Below are 22,072 nucleotides of genomic sequence, written 5' to 3'. Positions count from 1 at the left end.
GTGTGTGTGCATTCCATCATTGAAATATTCCCTCATCTAATGCCACTGACATAAATAGCTAATCGCATGAGAATGCAGGTCTGCAAAATATAAGCTTGTGTATCCTGAATCCTCTGGCTTCCTGCAATAGTTTTTCAAGTGCTGGACCTTGATAGTCAATCTGTGATGCATCATCATTACCAAATTCCACACCTCATCCATCACTCTCGGTAGCTTCAAGCCTTTCCACTACAGGAGATGGCATAGAGATAGTGCTTATTGGGAAAATAAAAGTGAAAAGTGAAAAGCCTCCCTATTCAAGATAAAATGATAGGTCTAATCTGATTTATTACATGAAGAAGTTATAACAGCATTGCTGCATTGGTGGCGTTTTTTGTTTAAAGCTGAAAATCAATGCTATTCCTCCCCTCCTTGCCCCACCACATACAGATCGATGGAAAAGATCCAGCAGCTGCGAACATATCCACTATGTGTATCTGTGCTATGTTCATGGAGAGCTTTAACCTGGCATTTTGTTTAAAGAAATATTTGATAATAAACTGCCAACTGTAAAATGTTACTAAAGGCCATTACCAGGATGTGGAATTTAAATGTGGAATTTCCAGATGACAGAAAAACAATAAGAACCAACAACAAATAACAACTTTCCAGCAATTGAAGCCATTAGTGGCTATTTGAAAAAATAACACTTTCACTTATAAAATCATCATAGTAAGATTATAAAGAAATGATTGCAGTGAACATGATGGAATGTGTTATATTCTGGAGAGCCCCAGTACATGGTTGTAAAGAAACCATGATTCAGCATGATCCATTCTTTGTGAATGGAAAAGTGCAAAGAATCCAGTTAAAACCAACTGGAAATCTATCAAACAGCAATTAAGTCCCCTGCTGAAGAATGATCACATGTAGCATTCTGTGACAAGGCTAGCATCTTAAATTCAGCCATCCAACTTAACCTCTGACTATAGTACCCTTTTTAAAAGTTCATCTTAAAGTAAAAACATTTCTAGGAATTCTTGTTTCCTTTTTTCTTTTTACAGAAGTCACATTAGGAGACCTTTAGTAAAAGTAACATTTAAAGTCTTCAATTCTTCGAAAACATTTGAAACTGATCTCTTTGATCAAATGTCATTCACATGTTGTATAGTTGGCAAGGCCATTGCTAAATACTAGCATGGATATGAAATACGATACTCCATCCTAACAAAATGTTTAAAGAAGTCTTTCAGTAACTGACATTTTCAGCCAATGTATTTTGGAGAGTTAAGTAATTAAATGTAGAATAATGAGGCAAACAGAGATGTATAGCAGGGACAAAAGTAATGACTAAGAAAACACAATGGATGAAATCCAGACTAGGTTGAATTATTTTAAAAAAATCTTGCCCTTGAATTTTGTTTTCAGATTTCAGTGTTTAAACCCTATTAAAAGTTTAACAAACGGGAATAACGGGTAATCATGAATGCCATATCAAGTGAGACTTCAACGCTTAATACAGACCATCTATGTTTATTTATTCCAAACCATGAACTCTGTGTGACTTCTTCAACCCGTAATACCATATTTTTAATTTAAGTAGATTTGGAAGATGAACTTTTCAAAATGTATTACTAGATAAGGCCCTTAACTGATATTTCATTTCTTTCTTCAAAGCATATTTTTAAGGGAATATGAAGCCTTAAAATACAATTTTCTTGCCTGTTCATTAACAGAGTCTTTGATTGTTTTAAGTAATCTCTTTCTGAAAAAACTGCTTTGACTCTTAAGTTTTGATTTCTGCAGACAAATGGAAGAAATTTTCATGTAGGAAGAATTAAGCAGCTGAAAAAGACTAAAACCAGCTTATTGTGAATGTATCTGTTGTTGGCAATAACTGATGATGACTACAGGTTAGTCCTAGACTTAAAACCATTTGTTCAGTGACCATTCAAAGTAACAATGGCACTGAAAAAGGTGACTTGTGACCAATTTACCCATTTGCGACCATTGCAGCTTCCTCATGGTCACATAATCAAAATGTGGACACTTGGCAACTAGTTTATATTTATGACAGTTGTAGTGTCCCGGGTTCATGTGATCACCGTTTGTAACTTTCTGACAAGCAAAATCAATGGGAAAGCCAGATTCATTTAACAACTGTGTTACTAACTTAACTGCAGTTATTCTCTTAACAACAATGGCAAGAAAGATCACAAAAATGGGGCAAAACTCAATAATATGCACAGCAATAGGAAGTTTGGGCTCAATTGTCAAGGACTGCCTATAGTTATTACTTTAGTTACATACTTCCTTAATTTCACAGAAAATGTATATAGTCATCAATACTCTAACCCCATTTATATCTAATTGTTCCAGGTCATACACAAAAAACATCACAGAATCTGCTACATTTTCTATACTGTGATGAAAAAGAGTTCTGTCTGTTATCTGTCTGCCTGCCTGCCTGCCTGCCTGCCTGCCTGCCTACCTACCTACCTACCTACCTACCTACCTACCTACCTACTTACTATAGAAACCTGGCCAAAGGGGAAAAGAGGAAGGCAGAGGATGAGATGGTTATATATTGTTATCAACGCACTGAGCATGAATTTCAGCAAATTCTGGGAGACAGTGGAAGACGGGGGTCTGGTATCCATGGGGTCGCAAGAATCAGACACAACTTAGTGACTGAAGAACAACACCAAATAGAAATTTGTATCAGATTTGATGTTTGTAAGGACGGGGGTCAATATTTGGCATATTTGTAAAGGCCATATCCTTGGTAGGCTCAACAGTGCTGACGCTTTCGTTGACTGCTGTCTCCTGTCACTTCTTTGAGGACACAAGTGGTAGTAGGCCTTCCATTGATCCCTGCCTCTTTTCCAAACATTGTAATGTAGTAGGAATAGGTCAGCATCTAATGACATACAAACTAGTGTAAGGAGATTAGACACTGAGCAGTCTCCTTTGCTAAGCTTGTCCTACTGTCTACCCATGCGTGTTGACTGAAACCCTATACCTGATTTCTTCAAAAGATCCTTCTCATCAAGATGCTTGATAGAAGAACCAAAAAATTCATCATCCCTCCTCTTCAGCTTGTACATGTTGGTTAAAAGCTTTCAGTCCATATGTGATGAAAAAGGGTTCATCCTAAATGAGTAAGAGTTATAAATATATTCACTGATTTAAAATGTAATAGAAGTACACTCTAATAGGTGATTGACAAAATATATATAATCCAGCACTAAAGGAGTTAACTCTCTTATATGGCAATGCTGAGAGTACCTCCAAGCAGGTAATTAGCCATGTTACAACAAACGGTAGATAAGTGAGAGACTGTTCCGGGAATAAAAATAAATAAAAGGAAGCCAAGCAATTACGACACCAGAATAACAAAATTATCATTACAACGGACTAACTTAAATTGCCTCTGACTTATATCTGCTAGCATGCATTTCTCCATCCCAGAGGGAAGTTCCCCTTTTTATTTTTCTAACAATAAGTGATTGGGTAAAATAATTGAAACACCCAGATGTAGCAATAACCACTTAACCCAGCCATTCTTCTCTTTAGCAACACTTCTGTGAGAAATCTAAAATTCAGCCCAGTATGAATGCTGGGCCACAGATAGAATAATTCCACTAAAGCGACTAGGCTCCTGTCCCAACCTATTACGGTGCCAGCCTACATGTCTGAATCACATTAAAAGTAGAGAATAAAGCTTTCACTATTCTCTTTTCTTTAAACGTTTAAATAGATAATTGCCTGCAGGCCTAACCATCTAACTGCAAATCAGACAGGAACAAGAAATGGCTTTCATTTTGTTAGTAAGAACAGCTTTGCCCTAAAGTAGTTTTGATCTAGTCTCCATGTATGACTCACCTAGAAATTACTTTGGCTGACATACCATTTTCTGTTTTGGCAGAATATTGTTTTAAAAAATTAGGTGAAATATAGTTTGCCTCACCATAGTTCTTCTAAATTATATATTTTACCATGGTTCTATTAACTATTGATTGACAGCCATCTGCCCTAAATGATCCAATGTCCTGAGGAATAAAAAAATTAGTTAATTTTAAGCTGACTTCTTGAATTTTGGTGATTTGTCATTGGTTTTCTGCTGTTTTTCAGTCTCAAGATTACAAGCACCATTTACAGTGCCTTCACGTTTGTCAATTTTGTTATGCTGCATCCTGATTCTAGAGTTGTTGGAATTCATTTTTTCTCATTAATCTACACTCAGTACCCCATAATGGCGAAGTGAAAATAGCATTTTAGAAATGTCTGTAAATTGATTAAAAAGAAAAAAGTAAAATATCACATTGGCATAAGTGTTCAGATCCTTTGCAACAATACGTGAAATTCTACATTGGAATCCACCTGTGGTATATTACATTGATTGGACATGATTTGGAAAGGAACACACATCTCTATAGAAGGCCTCACAGCTGACAACGCATACTGTAGCAGAGCAAAAGCTATGAGGTCAAAGGAACTGGCTGCAGAGCTCAGAGACCAGATTATTGCAAGACAAAGATCTCGGGAAGGCTACAGTAAAATTTCTACTGCACTGAAGGTTCCTAAGAGCATAGTGGCTTCCATAATTCTCAAATGGAAGAGGTTTGGCACAACCAGGACTCTTCCAAGAGCTGGTTGCCCGGTCAAACTAAGCATTCAGGGAATAAGGGTCTTAATAAAAGAGGTAACGGAAGCCTCTCCTCAGTGCAAAATGCATGAAAGCCTGTTTGGAGTTTGCAAAAAAGCACTTGAAGGATTTTCAAACTCTGAGAAGCAAGATTCTCTGGTCTGATAAAATTAAGATTGAACTGTTTGGCCTCAATTCTAAATGTTATGCCTGGAGGAAACTAGACACTGCTCATCACCTGCCCAATATCATCCCAATGGTGAAGCATGGTGGTGGCAGCATCATGGTCTGGGGTGTTTTTCAGCAGCAGGAATTAGGAGACTGGTCAGGGTTGAGGGAAAACTGAATGGAGTGAAGTACCATTAGAAAATCTGTTCCACAGTGCTCAGGACCTCAGACTGGGCCGAAGGTTCACTTTCCAACATGACAACAATTCTAAGCACACAGCCAAGACAACACAGGAGTGACTTAGGAACAATTCTGTGAATGTTCTAGAGTGGCCCAGCCAGAGCCCTGACTTGAACCCTATTAAACATTTCAGGGAGGGGGGGGGGACACTTCAAAATGGCTGTCCACTGATTGCCACCATCCAACCTGACTGAGTTTGAGAGAATTTGCAAGAATGGCAGAATAATCTCCCAATCCAGGAGCGCAAAACTTGTCATGTCATTCTCCAAAAGACTTGCGGCTATAATTGCTACCAAAGGTGCTTCAACAAAGTGCCGAATGTAAGGTCTGCCAATATGATATTTCAGGTTTTTTTCTTTTTAATAAACTTACAGACATTTCTAAAATTCTGTTTTCACTTTGTCATTATAGGGTACTGAGTGTAGATTAATGAGAAAAAAACAAAAGTGACAAAAGTGAAGGGGGTCTGAATATTTTCTGAATGCACTGAATTTATTATTTTATTTAATTATTATCTTTTATCTATCCATAAGTCATGTTTCAGAATAAAACCCTTTCAAGACAGCTTTCATATAGAAATAAACTACAAAACAATACATTCCCACAATCACAATGCTAAAATTATTGATTAGAAAGGGATAATATGCAAATAACTAATGTTATTGCTTCTTGGATGACTCTGATATTAACCCTCTTTTATTTGGAGAAAAAAACCAGAATTAGTACAGCTCTGCATGCATAACCATCAGGATAATAAATATGCAAGGCACCAATAAATAGGAATAAATAGTGAACCAGAAAAAATAAACGAGAAAAGAAATACAGCTAAATCTAATTAACACCAGAACTGTTCACTGTTCTATTTTCATGCTTTTTTATCCTTGTGATCAAAGTGAATGTAACAAAAAATAAAGATACTACAGTCACTTCACTCCTCATTACATCATGGTCTGACAATAGAGTAGCATTACTGTGATTCGTTCAAGTTCTCAATTATCAACTTTGCATTGTTTGTATAGAAAAGTACAATACAAAAACATCCTCAGCCAGTATAGCTCTAATATCACTAAAAACATTAATTATAAATTTATAACACTGTCTTGAGTTCATGAGAGAGAAAGGTGGCATGTAAACCCAATGAACAAACAAATCTTAGAACATAAGTATTGAAAAAGACATTGAGATTACCTACTCCAATGTTTCTCAACCTTGGTTAAGTTTAAGGTATGTAGATTTTAGCACCCAGAATTCCTTGGTCAGCATGGAGAGAACTGGCTAGGGAATTCTGAGAGTTGAAATCCACACACCTTAAGGTTGTCAATGTTGAGAAACAGTGATCTAATTTAAATGCTTGCCCACTGCAGTAACTCATAGTATTCCCAGCAATATCTCCAGGGACTTTGGTATCCAGAGTCCAACCCTTATCAAAGCAAGTCTGTTTCATCATTAAAAATCTCTTACTATCATAAAATATTATATATTTGTAATTAAAACCCATTTATTGGTCTAGCTCTGAATAGTTCTGCCCCATCTTCTATATGACAGGTGTCTTAAGATGTATGAAATATTACAACGTCTGTCCACAGTTTTCTTTAGATTAAACACGTCAAGCTTCCAAGGGTTTCTCATAAGTTTTCTTTCCAAACCATTTATCATATTGGTTGCTATCCTTTCTAAAACTTATGGGGTCTAGATCAAAACATAATATTCTTTACATATTTATACATAGACATATTAAATAATCAAAGAGACCTCAGAAAACCCTCTCTTGCTCCTGCTGAAAATTGCATGATGTGCTAAGTAATTGATGTATTAATTTCATCAGGTGCCATTCTCAAAACACACAACAATCAGCCTTCAGTTTCAACACAATATATTCCATAGTTCAGTTTGTCATAACATTTTCTCTAAAAATCATGACACATACAGTGAAGATCCATATATTTTTCCAGTGGAAGAGAGGGAGTGGTCACGTGTGGGTATTCTCAAAGCCTGATTAGTCCAAAGACTGAGAGCAAACTCTTAAATACTCGTGCCTTCCATCCTAGCCCAGTTTCCTCTCAGTCTCCTTGGTCCAAGCACTGTTGAGAATTGTTATAGGTAGGATTACTTTTTGTTGTAATCTGATCTCTTATTTGGTTTAATTGAGCATTTTAAAAATTCTAAATTAGCAGCTGCGGCCCCAAGGGACAGTCCTCTGCCTCGGGCGGTTGGGGAGGGCCCTATGGGGCATTCAGACTCTCAGTCTTTGGACCAATCAGGTTTTGAGAATACCCACATGTGACCTCTCTTCCCCTTAAAAGACACATTCAGGTAAGACCAACGTTCTTTCTCAATGCCATACTAAAAAATAAAATATGGTTTCCCCACCTGTTATATCGTGCTTCTTAGGAAGTTTACACTTCATCTTTGTTGTCAGCATTCGTAAGAGTTTTCCTAAAAATAGATTAATTTTCAGGAAATTAGGTATCTTGAATAGAGAAACAGTTACTAATTTTATGTAGATTATAGTTTATCATGGTATGGATAAAGAGACTTAAATTGCTGTAAATGTTGAAGAATGTAAGGAGGGAAGGCTTTAGAGTTAAACCCTGTATATATAATAGCTCAGAGACATTAATGTAATATGCTCAATAATTATTACTTCCCACTGAATCGATATGTTAACAATTATTTAAAAAATCATTACAAATACAGGAATTCATATCAAATGCACATGGGATTATCCCACAATAACAATGTTTCTGTTGGTTCTGTGAAGTTTAGAAAATGTTCTTCCTATGGTATTTTGGAATGCCTTCCTGGTCGTAATTTTGCAACGTCAAAGAAGAGGGATTTGGGCCTTGTTTAGAGTTTTGTATCTGTTTCCTTATCTCTCAGTGAATGATTTTCATGTTTTTGCTGTCCAGCTCAGTGGTTGTCTTTAATGGATATTCAATCCTTCGTTGTCATTAATTTTTTTAAGCAATCTTCAGATTCTATCTAGTGCTGGTGTTTGCCAGCAAAAGTATATCCATTGCTTGAATAGTTTTTTCATTCCATCATGCAGCCCTTTATCCAGAAATCTTCTAAAGGATTTGAAAACTACCAAAGTAAATTATAATGCTTCAGTGAGAACACAGGCATAAAATGTGATTTGAGCAAATGTCCATTCCTACAATGGAATACGTAATCTTTCAGCTTTTCACAAAAATTGTTATTTCCATCAATGTTCATTGAGAGTTACCATTACAAATGTTGAAATTATACACTTGAGGGTGTTTTATGTCTTCTATTCATGAGAATCTATCAGAATTGTTCCAGAAAAAGAAGAGGCAAAGCTCTCTGTTGGGTGGTAATTTTCCCCCTTCTCTGTATAGTTTATTGTTCAGAATTATAAAGCATAATATTTAGATGCCTATACAGTGATAGAGTAACTTGAGAATTGGACTGCATTAAGTTATTATATAATGTTCCGTGCACCTTCGGTGTTGAGTCATGCCGGCCACATGACCACGGAGACATCTTCGGACAGCACTGGCTCTTCGGCTTTGAAATGGAGATAAGCACCTCCCCCTAAAGTGGGGAATGACTAGCACATATGTATGAAGGGAACCTTTACCTAAGTTATTATATTCAGGATTCATTTTATTCAGTCGATACCGGTGAACAAGAAAACCAAGAAGAAATGAAGTTAGTCTCATCAGTATAATCTTGATGTATTGAATATATTCTGGCTCTCTGTTTTGCAGTTTTGACACTCGTAGTATGGCAGGAAAATGATCTAGCCTCCTGCAACGTTTCCTTTATCTTGGAGAAATTAGTGTAAATTGTAAAATTGTAAAGCATGGAAGAATTTCTTGGACAGAAGAATGAGTATAGTAAAGGGTATAATTGGACTATTTACTCCACTTTCGCACTATAAGTATAAACCTTTTTACATTTCATTAAAAAAATGATAATATGCATCAAAGCAGGTCCCAAAGTTTTGAGTGTTGCTTTTATGGGAATATTCTCTTGACATAACAAACATATTCTTTTCAAAACACATTGAGACCTATTTGGCAGTACAACGTATCACCTTTAGTATTTTTATTTCTCCATCTGCTTCCTTAACTTGTATGTCCTGCTGTTTGATACTATTTTGCATTTCAGTAAACACATAAAAGTGAACTTTCAACTACACAGCATTTTCCCCCTTAAGTGTATACGTTATGCCTGGTTACACATTTAATATAAAAAAATTCAGATCGAATCAGAGAACAGATCCATCATTTTTAATAGGACAGAGAAACATCTAGATAACAGGCCTGACAGACTTGGTCTTAAGATTGTATAGCAGACAGTGTATATGTCTGCTATTATTTCTCAGTGGGTAGATCAGCCTAAATTCTATTTTCCCCCCAAAAAAATTGAAAACCTTTTTTCCCTGACTTCTTTCACCTTGTTTGTTTGGTGAATTTACCTAAAGTTTGCAATTAAATCTTAGATTATGCCCTCTAGGCCCGATATACGATACCTATCTTCCCACAAAAAGTATATTATCACAATACATGAGAATTGTTTAGGAAGTACACTGAAAGAGCAAGTGTCAGTCAATAGTACACAGAGAAAGAATATTCTTCATAGAAAAGAGCTATAAATTTAGAGTGACATACTTTTAATAGTTAAATTGCACTATTACTATAGGGTCAAATGGCTTAAATATTTCTAGTGAGATTTTGTGCACAATAGTGCTTTCTCCCAGAAAAGTAGGCCTTAACAATACTGTACAGATATGAGTTTAAACAGCAATGAACTTCTGCTATGTTGCTATCCCTATTTTTTCTTCAAGTATTTTTCAACTACTACCCTAACCCATGTCATTGAAATCCTGTTTTTATTTTTTTAATGAGACAGTGATCACTTCCTTCCAAAACAAAATACTCCTTTTCCAAATTGCCCTTATTAATGGTTAGATTTTTTTTCCAAATATGAACTTGCAAAATAGTATGTGCAATGGTTTTCTTTAAATTTTGTATTCTTGAACAGGGGTCCGCAACTTGTGGCCCACGGCCCACTACTGGGCTGCATCCTATTGGCCACTGGGTCACATGAATAGCTGGCTGGTGCATGTGCATGAGAACAGCTCTACTCACGCAAGTGTCCCAGGCACTTGTGGCCCCACTCATGTGAGCAACGGGTGTTTGCGCATGTACATGTCTTCAAAGAAAAACAAAGTCCAGTTGCCTTCTGAAAAAGCACCTTTGGGACAACCATGACCTGGATGACTGAGAATCTCTACAGTCTAGAAGAGCTAAAGTTTTTATTTTTTAAGGAAAGTTTAGGTGACACTCAGAGACTTGCAAAGGATTGTGGAGTTGTTCAAGTCCACTAGAGCTTGCAGAATCAACTAGAGAAGCTCTGACTAAATGCCATCCAGTTTCAGATAAACAATTACTATTCAGACTTCCAACAGGTCTCTAAAGAAAGAGAACTCACTTTTTCATGTGGCAACTTGTTGCACTGGTTGACAGCTAATACACTTTATCCTGGTGTCTCTCCTGTACCTACTTTCTTGTGGTGGTGGAACAATAGATAATAAGACTATTCTGTTTTCTCTGGGATAGCTTTTCAGATATTTGAAGACTTGTCACATTCCTCTTCAGTTGTATTTTCAGTATACTAAGCATACCAAGTCCCTTTAATCAAGAAGTGTGGTTTCCAGACCATTCATCAACTTCGTAGTTCACCTTTCCATTTCCTTCTACTTTTAATGGTCCTTTGAACTTTGGTGGCCAGAACAGAACACGATTCTTCAAATGGGTTCTGACCCAAGGCAAACAATTACTTCCCATGAACTGGACACTGTTAATGCACTCCAAGAAATCATTTATCTTTCTGTGCAATTGAACCATACTATTGGCTTATGTTTGACTTGTGGTCAATAAGTACACCTAGATAGTACAACCAAGCCAGGTTTCCCAATTCCTATACTTGTGCCTTATAGTTTCCCCATTGTGATGCAGAACTTTATATATCTTTATAATCCTATTCATTTTGGTTATTGCTCAATCCTTTCTAGAACTTCCTCATTTAAAGTAGCCATCTTTCCCAACTTTGTGTCATTAGCAGATTTTATAGGTGTCTACTCAATTTCCTCTCTTGTTTTTCTTTAATAGTTGCATTGTTATATTTTTTGTGGGGGTTGATGTAAGCTATTATAATTGTTGTGATTGTTTGGATGGAATTTAATCTATCCATGGGTGTTCAACTTTCAGCCTGTAGGCTACCAATAGTAATTTGATTTAATATATAAATAAATAAAATGAGCATAAAAATTTACAGAGCATTTATATTCTCTGCCCTGCTTGCTAGTATCACATCCAGCATTTTTAATATCTTCACACCTGGTGTGGATTAAAGGACATAGCAGTGTGGTTTAAAGCTGTGCAATTTTGCCAAGTACCTCTTTTTTGTATATTTCAGGAATGATTGACTGCAGAGTTCATCCACTAAAGCACATCTCCAAACTTACTCACACTTTGAGGAGGCTTGTGAGCTTTAAAAGACTCGTAGCTCTGTGTGTGTTCTCATTCCTGGGTAAAGCATTCCAGTCTGAAACAAAAATCTAAGCAAAATATAACCTTGTACTATGCTTCATAATAGCTGATGAAAATCCTAATGTGATTGGTTATATGTTCTCAAATAAGAGTTGGGGTTTTTTTGTTTTGTTTTTTATTTTGCTTTATATCGGGCTTTACATTTTTACATTTAAAACTCTATAATCCTAATTGAAGGATCATTAAAGTTTTAGAGATTCAAGACATTAGTAGAAGACAGTTGTGCCTACTTATACAAAACCTGTTTCATCGGTTCTTACGAATTGTATAAATTATAGAGTTTCCAGCTATCTTATTCCTTCCTTTTTGCAGGAAAATCCACAAAAACCCTTGTAGCACCTTAGATACAAGATGCCTTGTGGCATATACTAGCCATCAAACAATTTCCTTTTGGTGTTAACATCATCATGGAAAGTGTAAAAAAAGGTCAGAAGCAAAAGCAAATACAATCTGCTTCCAAGTAACTTGGTTCCTCTGTATACTAATAATATTGAGGACAATTCATGTGGAACTAGTAGATTGCATATATTGCTTGTGACATTTTTCTTCTTCTGATATTTATCTAATTGTAGAGCAGGGGTGACAGAGAGAGAGAAAGAGACGCCTTACCAAATAGTTGATTATCTAATAGCAAAATACTTTTGTACACTGGGGGTTTCATCTCATAACTTATTTTTCCTATTCTAATAGATCTCCCCATGGTTTTTATGGTAATGGCCTTGTAACTAATCAGATTGTATATTCATGTAACAGCCATCTTTGGCCTGGGATCTGTCTATTTATGTTATCACTGGCAACTGAGAATGACAAGTTCAGCTAATTGGCTCAGTTGGCTGAGATGTGGTATTTAGAACTGATTCATAAGATGGGATTGTGAGCTACAATTACTTTTTAGATTTAACTTATTCAACATACATTGTTCAGGAATCTTATTGATTTCATAGATGCTTGCATTCTTTTGAATCAAGTACAATATGGAAAATAAAAGGAAATACACTTTGGATGTTTTTATAGTTGCAAAAATTATTATACTGAACACATTAGTTTTCAATGGTTTGAAGAAGTTATCTTTCTTTCTATATTTTTATGGCATTTTTACCAAATGTATTGTGTTAGAAATATCTGTTTTTTTAGGAATGTGTACTGCTTATACTAATATATATTTAACTACCCATTTTTCTTATTCCTGATTAAACTATAATATAAAATATATATGAAAAACAAGTTGTGTGTGTGTGGTATGTTTTGTGATTTGCTATTCTTTCTCCCCCCACCCCCGTTCTATAAAATGTAGTAAAAACAAGAGTTACTTAAGCACCATGAAATCTATACAAATTAAATGTATTTTTATACTCACTGCCAGTAGCTAAAATAAATATTTCTTCTACCTAATTCATTTGTAGGACATTTTGCAATCAAAGGAATTTCTGGTAGTATCTTCTGTTAATATAGATTGTCAAATTTAAGTGTTCAAAAAACCCAATGCATAGATAAATTTACAGAACTGACCCATATTTCGTTCTTCGTCTCTGAATATATTTGCCCAACAGTTTAATGTTTCAATTATTATTGTTTAAATTACACCACTGCTCAAAATAGTACAATTGTGTACTGAAGTAATCTCCTTTTACTCCAACCTCAATGTGCATTTTTTTAAAGCAAAAACATGGGCACTCATACTTGAGTAGAACTACATTCTCTATAGCAAGGGACGAGTTTCAAACCGTGGTGTCCCATTGCTGTCATGTGACTTTTTGTGACTTTTCCCCATTCATGGAACTGGGTGGACGTGGCCTGCCTGTGACATATCTGGCCTGCCGGCCGTCAGTTTAACACCTGCTCTATAGAATCAGCAATCGAGTGTTGAAAAAACAGGGTCAAACAGATCAGTATTCTTTTAAATTTCTTCCAAGAAGCTTTAGTTAAATTCCCCAATGTACAAAGAAACCACCCATCATCCCAGGTGCCTGTATTGGCCAGTATTATTGGAGGCGATTCTTAGGTACGGTGGGTTATCTATCATTTCACCCTCTCCCATCTACTCATTCTTAGAATTCTTCTCTGATGGCTCATTACATTTTTAAAACTGAAAGACTAATTGTAATTTTTTTCTTTCATTTCTATAATTCCCATTTTTTCTTCACACAGTAATTAATTAATGCTGCAGTAGTATTCTGTTGCCAAAAATAAATAGAAAAACCAGAACACTCCCACGTTTGCCATTCCAGATATTTACTGATTTGTTTCTTTAAACAATCAAGAAATCTCCAAACTTTATTGATTTTTTTCAGTAAACAGTATTTGCATTTATTGTACCCTCTGAATAATTCTGGCAATACAGCATAGTCATGAGATCTAAACAACGGGAGCGTGTGTTTTTGGCCTGTAAAAGTCTCTTGTCAAAATATGTGAGTCCTATATTCCCTAGTTGATACAATGTTCATGCATTGATTTTTTTTCTCTTTTCTTTCAGGAACAAATGTGTCAGCTACCGCTGATTTAATACCTACGTCAAATTGGAACATGTCAAATGAAGTAGATAAAGGTAAATAAAAAAGAAAATAAATGCCATTTCAGATTTTAAACACTGTAAGTTTTCCTTATTTTATTTTATTTTTGCAAAGTGATACACAAATCTGCTAGTAAAGTTAGAGGCAAAAAAGAAAGCCAGAACAAAGTTATCATCTGATGTTTGGTCTGTTATTTCTGAAGTGAGGATTTCCCTTTTTACTATGAATAACACATTCCATATGTTTGGGATTTTTTTAAAGCCAGGATGTGAATTATAGCAGTTTATGACCCACCTGACATTTCATCTTTTGGCTCTTGGAATCTGGATCCAATAGGAACATGCTTTAATCTGAATTGCTTTGCATGCAGATTTTAGTACGAAATTTGGAATGAAGCCGTTATGGCCTGGGATAAAGAATGCAAAATATTTTGGGATTTGTGAAACCACTCATAAAGAACATTTACAGTCACATTTTTTCATGGATGAACATATATCTGTTTCTTTTAAATATTGTTATCTAGCATGTCTTTCTGGGGCTTCAAGCTTCTGGAATTTTATGTTGCCTATCTATAATGAACAGTTATAACTCATTGATGAGACAGCTCTGATAATTGTTAAAGGCTAGATAAAATGGCAGGCACTCTGAAGCTATATTTTTCTCATGGTACACATCAAAATCCTTTTGCCACAGTTTTCCTGTGAAATCTCACCATTGACAGCTTAGGACACTAAGGAGCTGGTCAGCTTTTGGTCGTTGTTAGGATGGCTCTCTATCTCCAGTGAACATACCAACCTCAGCAGTCAGTGGGATAAAGTGAGCAGCAATTTAGGTAGTAATGCCAGGTTACAATACACCTGACCCTTTCATGCATTCCTCAGTTCTGGCATAAATCACCTCAAGTTATCTGGTCAGTCAGGTTCTTTTCTCAATGGATGAACAGAAAGACATGTGTCCAAATTAGACAGAGTTGCTAGGAATATGTTTTAGTGTCTTGCTGCCTAAGGAGATTGTCTGTTCAGGTTAGTGCACATTAGTGCAGGGGAAGATAACACAAAAGCAAAGCAACAGAATTATTCAATGTGGTTGATCCATTCATATCTTCTTATGTCATAAGCCAATGGTGCTTCGATGAATGTATTTGCCACTGGTTGAGATAGGACCTTGTTGGCGAACCTATGGTACGTGTGTCCAAAGTGGCATGTGGAACCATGTTGCCTGGCATGTGCAGCATCACTTGTTCCTCTTCTGAGTTTCTGGTGCACATGCACATGCGACAATCAGCTGTACTTTGTGCATGCAGCAGTGTCGGAAACCAAAAGAGCTGGCATGCATGCCAGTAACTGGAAGACTTGCTGATCAAAGTGCTCCCTTTTCGGCACTCGGTGCCGAAAAGGTTCACCATCACTGGGATAGGATGTAGGACTACCCTCCCTTATGAGCATTATTCCACAAAGCTCAGTTAAGCAAGTTACCATTGAAATCTTACAGAACTATATAAATCTCTGAGGTGATTCAGATCCTTCTAACTGCCTCCATCTTATTATGCTGGAATCCTCATGTCTAGAGCTTATTCGTAAAGCTATATGAATTTGTGGTCCTGGTTCTCAATTCCCACTTGCAATTTATACTAATACTACTATAGTCTCTTTTCATTTGTGTGCATTTATAGTTTACACATATACAGAAATAATCACCCATACAGTTTTAAAGTCATTGTCAAATTGTTGCTGACTTAGAATGAAAAGAGTAGCAAAATGTACCCCATATGGAGATATAAGAACAGCTGGTAGTCAATTAGCCTTCATCTATTGAGGTTAGAGTTCATTGCAAGTTGCCGGGAAACTAGATTTTTGGAAAAAGTTGAAGTTTTAAATGCAAAATACATGTCAAGCTTCTTCTCTTTCCTGTTGACAGAATTAGCAACAATTTATTAACCCATAAATCTATGTTGTTTGCAGAGGTTTTTTTTCCAGGATGTGAGTGATTCCATTTGTTTTTTATTTCTGAGTCCTTTTTGAAGTATAGACTTCCTAAATAGCAATCCAACTTTCAGGCGATTGTAAGGCGATTTTAAGACACCCTTAAAAATTTGAGAGTAATGTATTGCAAGAACAGGACCAGTCTGTTCCATCTCTTTATATTGTAGTTTATGTTCTCCATATCCCTAGACATCCTTTTTCCTTTCTCTACAACATCATTGTTTCTAGCACAAACTATTAAGGTTCAAAGAGAAATAATACACAGTAACTGACCTTACCCACAAATGAAAAATGGTAACCAGAGGTGGTTTTCATATAAGTTTACCACCAGTTAGCCCCTGCGTGTATGCTTGCTTTGTGAGCGTGCACCTTCCACGCATGCGTGCAGACTTCCACGCATGTGCTTTGTTTGTGCACATGGCTTGCACGAATGTGCGTGACTTAGAAAATGTGGCTAAATAGGACGGCATAGAGCCGGGGCGGGAGGTGACCCATCCTCAGGTCTCCACTACCGATCCAAACCAACTGAATATCACCTCTGATGGTAACCATCTAAATATAGTATTCATAGTATTCAGAAAAGGGAAAGTTTAGTTTCATGGCAATTGGTACAAATAATCATTTCCCAAAATAATTTCAGTATTTAATTTCAATTAAGAATCCATGACAATTAGTCCTCAACACATGACACAATTGAACCCAATATTTCTGTTGCTACGTGAGACATTTGTTAAGTGAATGTTGCCTCATTTTACGACTTTTCTTGCCACAATTGTTATAAGTGAATCACCACAGTTGTTAAGTTAATAGCACAGTTCTCTCTCTCTCTCTCTCTCTCTCTCTTTCTCTCTCTCTCTCTCCCTCAACCTCCCTCCCCCCGCCCACCGATCCACCTACCTACCTACCAACCATCTATATCTAGCTACCATCGTTTATCTACTGTGTTTTCCCGAAAATATGACATGTCCTGAAAATAAGGCCAGGCCAGATTTTGGGGTTGGGCAAATAAGCCCAGTGGACAACCTCCTCTTCGGCCGGGCAGAGTGCCACTCACCCAGCAGTATCCCAAAGGCACCAAGCTGCGTGAGTCCCGCCCCCACTCACGTGGCTTGGCACCTTCAGGATACCGCTGGGAGTGGGGGCGGGACTAACTTTCTAACTGGAAAACATAGTAGATAAATGATGATAGCTAGATATAGATGGTTGGTAGGTAGGTGGATGGGTGGGCGGGGTGGGTGGGTGAGGGAGGGAGAGAGAGAGAAAGTGGCGCTCTGTCCGGCTGGAGAGGGGGGTTGCCAGGCGGCTGCTCTCTTGCGAGCAGATTCCCGAAGAGCCTGGCTCCAAAATAATAAGCCCCCTCCTCCGATAATTAGGCCAAGGCCATATTTCGAGGATCAAAAGAAAATGAGATCCTGTCTTATTTTTGGGGAAACACTTTATCTAAAATCTCTACATGGAAAATACTGTTATATTCTCAGTCACAACTAAGCTAATATTCCAGTTGGGAACACATCGCTGACTGGCCTGAAATTATAGAGTTTTGAGAGAATTCCTTGTCATTTTCTTTGATTTATTTCAGTCAGATGAAATGTTTCCCTTTTTTAGAGATGGAAGAGCTTTGTCATTCTCTCAGGAGCAACCAAATCTGTAGGTTAGTGCTCTTACTTGCAGCAGGTTTAATCACAGCAATGCCAATATCAATAATTGGTAGCAATTGTTCTTATTTTTCCTTTTATTTATTTTGCATTAGCCTTCTCACTTATTTTTTTACCTCTACGATTTCTGTAAATCCTTTCGTAGGAGATTATTGCATTGAAGTTATAAAATATGGCCAAGGCAGTGGTTCTCAACTGTAGCAATTGCAGGATGTGTGATCTTCAGCATGCTGGTGGCAGAATTCTGGGAGCTGAAATCCACATATCTCAAAGTTGCCAATGTTGAGAAATACTGGCCTTGGGATAGTGATTGTCAGAAAATCTTGCTCTTGAATGTTACAACCTACTTAAGCTAGAGCCTTTATTGTGGAGTATTTCTACAAATTATCCCCAACTTTGAGAAGGGATTTTTCCAGAGTCTATTTTGTTCTGTACTGTTGCTGAGTAGATTTCAAGAGATTTCTTACAGTTATAGACTTTGACGTTTGTGGATCTAGGGAGGTAGAAACTGACGCCCATGTTATTTGATAGTATCTTTTTTTACATGATATTCATTTGTTTGTTCGTTCGTTCGTTTACTCATTCATTCATTCACTCACTCATTTGTTTGATTTTTATAGACACCCAACTCAACCAAGTGACTTTCGGCAGCTTATAATTCTAGAATGCTAAAATAATTAACACAATTTACAAAACATTAAAACAATAAAAACTTCCATAAAATAAATAAGTACAAACATGCATACTTAATGAACTATCAGTAAAGACAAATAACAGGTTTCTTAACCTGTTCCAAGTCCCAAGCCTGGGTACATAACTAAGTTTTTTAAAATTATGTGAAAAGCCAACAGGATTGGGACCATTCTAATCTCTGAGGGAATAAATATTCTGTAAGCGAAGGGTAGAAAATGCTCGTTTTCTAGTTTCTGCCACTTGTTGTGTTTTGGTTGATGTATCTGCAGAATGCCCAATCTGTTGGATCAGATTGGATGGGTAGAAACTTTTGGAAAAAGACGATTCCTCAGGTAACCCGACCCCAAGCTATCCCAAGACATGATTAGCTTCCTCAGTTATTTTTGAATTTGAAAATTTATACACATGACCTTTGAAGGGATGTTAACCACTTACATCTCAAGTAGCAAAATACCTCAACTGAGTCTACACAATTGAGTAGTTTTGATTTAGCTGGGCTGTTTTATTGTTCTATGATAATTTCCTTGGTAACAGTTTTTCATAGTAATTTGTTTTCTTCTCTTTTCTTGTAATGCTGCTCAGTGATTATAATAAAGATGATTCCATTTGATTTGGCTCAAATTATTTTTTTATGACCTATTTAACAAAAACAAAAAAGCACAAGAAAAATAAAATGAAGTGATAAAACACAGTACAATACAATGCAATAAAATAAAATACTGTGGAGTACAATGTAATAAAATGAAATGAAATAATAAAATAAAAGTGTCCTGATTGGAAGGATCTGATTCTTATTGCATTCTCAAACCAATGGAGAATAGCAAGCTTATACTATTGTACATAGATCACATTATGTAAACTCTGGATGCCCTTTTGTATAAAAGATTTGGCAACTGTTTTTCCTACTTCGATCAACAGTTTATGTTTTGTGAAACTTTGAAAAAAAGAGCAAAAACTTTTCAAACTACATACATATTAGTTTCTTTATTTAGTGCTGGAATTCCACTCATGACACAGTTTGAGAGCAGCTTTTCATACAAGGGTCTCCAAATTGAACTGCGTCTCAAAATTTTCATTCATTCATATATACATACACTATTTTGCCAAAAGTATTTGCTCACCTGCATTTACTCCCATATGAACTTACTGTAAGTGACATCCCATTCCTAATCCATAGGGTTCAATATAACATCGGTCCACCCTTTGCAGCTATAACAGCTTCAATTCTTCTGGGAAGGCTATCCACAAGGTTTAAGAGTGTGTTTATGGGAATTTTTGACCATTCTTCCAGAAGCGCATTTGTGAGGTCACACACTGATGTTGGATGAGTTTCCGTGGCCTACTACTTCGTGGCTGAGGGACTGTCGTTCCCAAACACTTCCATGTTCTTATAATACAGCTAACAGTTGACCGTAGAATATTTAGGAGCGAGGAAACTTCACCACTGGATTTGTTGCACAGGTGGCATCCTATCACAGTTCCACGCTGGAATTCACTGAGCTCCTGAGAGCGACCCATTCTTTCACAAATGTTTGTAAAAACAGTCTGCATGCCTAGGTACTAGATTTTATACACCTGTGGCCATGGAAGTGATTGGAACACCTGATTCTGATTATTTGGATGGGTGAGCGAATACTTTTGGCAATATACATACATACCAGTGCTGGGTTTCAAAAAAATTTAGAACCTCTCGGCCTGCTTTGTGGGAGTGGCTTGCCAGCCATGTGACTGGGTAGGAGTGGCTTGCCAGCCATGTGGCTGGGTGGGCATGGCCAACTTGTAAAATGTGGTGAAACTCACTTAACGCTCTTGCTTAGCAACCAAAATGTTGGCTCAGAAATTCTGGCATTTGAAGCACGCAAGTCTTAAAGCTGTCAAGTTACAAGACCCTTGCACCCCTAACCCTTTAGAAAAAACAACCCCAGGGGTGTTCAAACTTGACAGCTTTAAGACTTGTGGACTTCAACTCCCAGAATTCCTCCTCTCGCTCTTCATCTTGATGATGTGGGCGGGGGAGGGAACTGGAACTGGTTCTAAACGGCACTGTAGATTTGTGGAACCACTTCTATAGAAGAGGTTACAACTGGCAGGAACCACATACATACATACATGAAAATTTTGAGACACACACACACGTGTGTGTGTAATTAAAATCATTGATACATTTGGTGGAAGAAGGTTGAATTACAGTTTTTATATTCATGCACAGTTTGTTTTTCTTTTTTTTGTTTATTTGGAATATTCTGTAAATTAGGAGGCTGTTAAGGGACTAAATTACTGTGACTTTGAAAAAAAAAATTAGTTACAGGACATTGGTTCTTTTTGTTTGCTTTTCAGCTGATAGTGTGTGAGCTTGTCTTTGAGAATTTATATTTTTTCAAATGTGGATTCCTGAGTAATATAGGTGTGAAATGTGAAGGTCGTAGAACAAAAGTCATTAAAGTCACTAGGCTGCTAAAGTGTTTCAGAAAATGTGCAATTTATTTTGGATTTTGCTTGGTTCCTCCTACCACCTTTGTTTAAACTCCAGTGAAGATAATGAATGTCTGATCATTATACACAAGGTAGCGATATATAATAATCTTTTCATGGCTCATCCAGTTTTCTGGCTTTAGTTGAAAGATTAATAGATCAGTAGGCCAAGGGACACATTTTATTGTACATTTCTGTTCCAGATATCCTGACATTTTTTGTTTAAAAAATGGACCTTTAAAAGGCAAAGTAAGGGCTAATAAGAAGCAGAACATAAAGTGACTGACTAACTGCATATCTTTGACTTCACAACATTTATCTTTAACAAACAGACATCCATATACAAACAGACATACACACACACATTTGCCTACAGAATTTTTTGTACATGACTGTTTATATTATATGTTTATTTCAGTGATATCAAAATCCATGTTTTTATTCACTGGTTTACAAAAAGATATATTTTTGGGTTATTTCTTCCAAATACTTTTTGTAGTAAATAAAATAAGAATTACTGTATAGTGATGTCTGATATTTCACACATTTTTCTGGATAATAGTTTATTTTTTCTCTTCATGTTTTTCCACAAATATTTCAAACTGCATGAATTGCAAATAACATTTTAAAAATGATTCTTTATAAACAATTTGGCCTCCAACTTAATCAAGAATATAATATTAAATAAAGAAAATTCCATTTTTCACTCAGTAACTTTCACTGTTTCAAAGCTTTGGAAATTAAAAAAAAAAGAGAAAATAAACTGGTTGAAAATAAAAGCAAAACATAAGTAGGTAGAGAAAATTGGCCAGACACAAGGAAAAGGATATGTTTATAGTAACAGAAAATAACATTTGCTTTAAGAATGTAAGTCTCCTTTGAAATAAATTTTCTTGGATACATCAGGTAGTTCTTAATTTCTAGAAGCTTCAAATATTTTAATCTAGTCTTTAATTACTTAATATCTTCTAGTTTCTAGGAGAAAATGAACGTTCACCCCCATTCTCTCTTTTAACGTCTTAGATGGCAAGGGAACACAGGCTCTGCTTAGAGTTTACCTAATGCAACTATATGAAATCATATGGGTGACCTGGATATACTGTACCCTATTTGGTCCTTGAAGTAACAATGAAAACTAGAAGAA

The 22,072-nt window shown here is 36.4% G+C and overlaps 1 protein-coding gene across 1 annotated transcript in view; it reads left to right on the top strand.

The window, feature by feature from the left end:
• The window catches only part of ROR1 (ROR family WNT receptor 1), a 178,460-nt gene that overhangs the window by 111,530 nt on the left and 44,858 nt on the right, over positions 1–22,072 (top strand). The window contains exon 2 of the mRNA XM_014063246.2: positions 14,090–14,161. Coding sequence (XP_013918721.1) covers positions 14,090–14,161 — 72 coding nt within the window. The remainder of the gene's footprint in view (positions 1–14,089; positions 14,162–22,072) is intronic.

Source organism: Thamnophis sirtalis, unplaced genomic scaffold (assembly GCF_051295495.1).
Source record: "Thamnophis sirtalis isolate CommonGarterSnake01/CBP01778 unplaced genomic scaffold, rThaSir2_p1.2 scaffold_7, whole genome shotgun sequence".
NCBI classification, from domain to species: Eukaryota; Metazoa; Chordata; class Lepidosauria; order Squamata; family Natricidae; genus Thamnophis; species Thamnophis sirtalis.
Note: the sequence above shows the minus strand (reverse complement) of the source record. Positions and strands in the feature narration are given on the sequence as shown.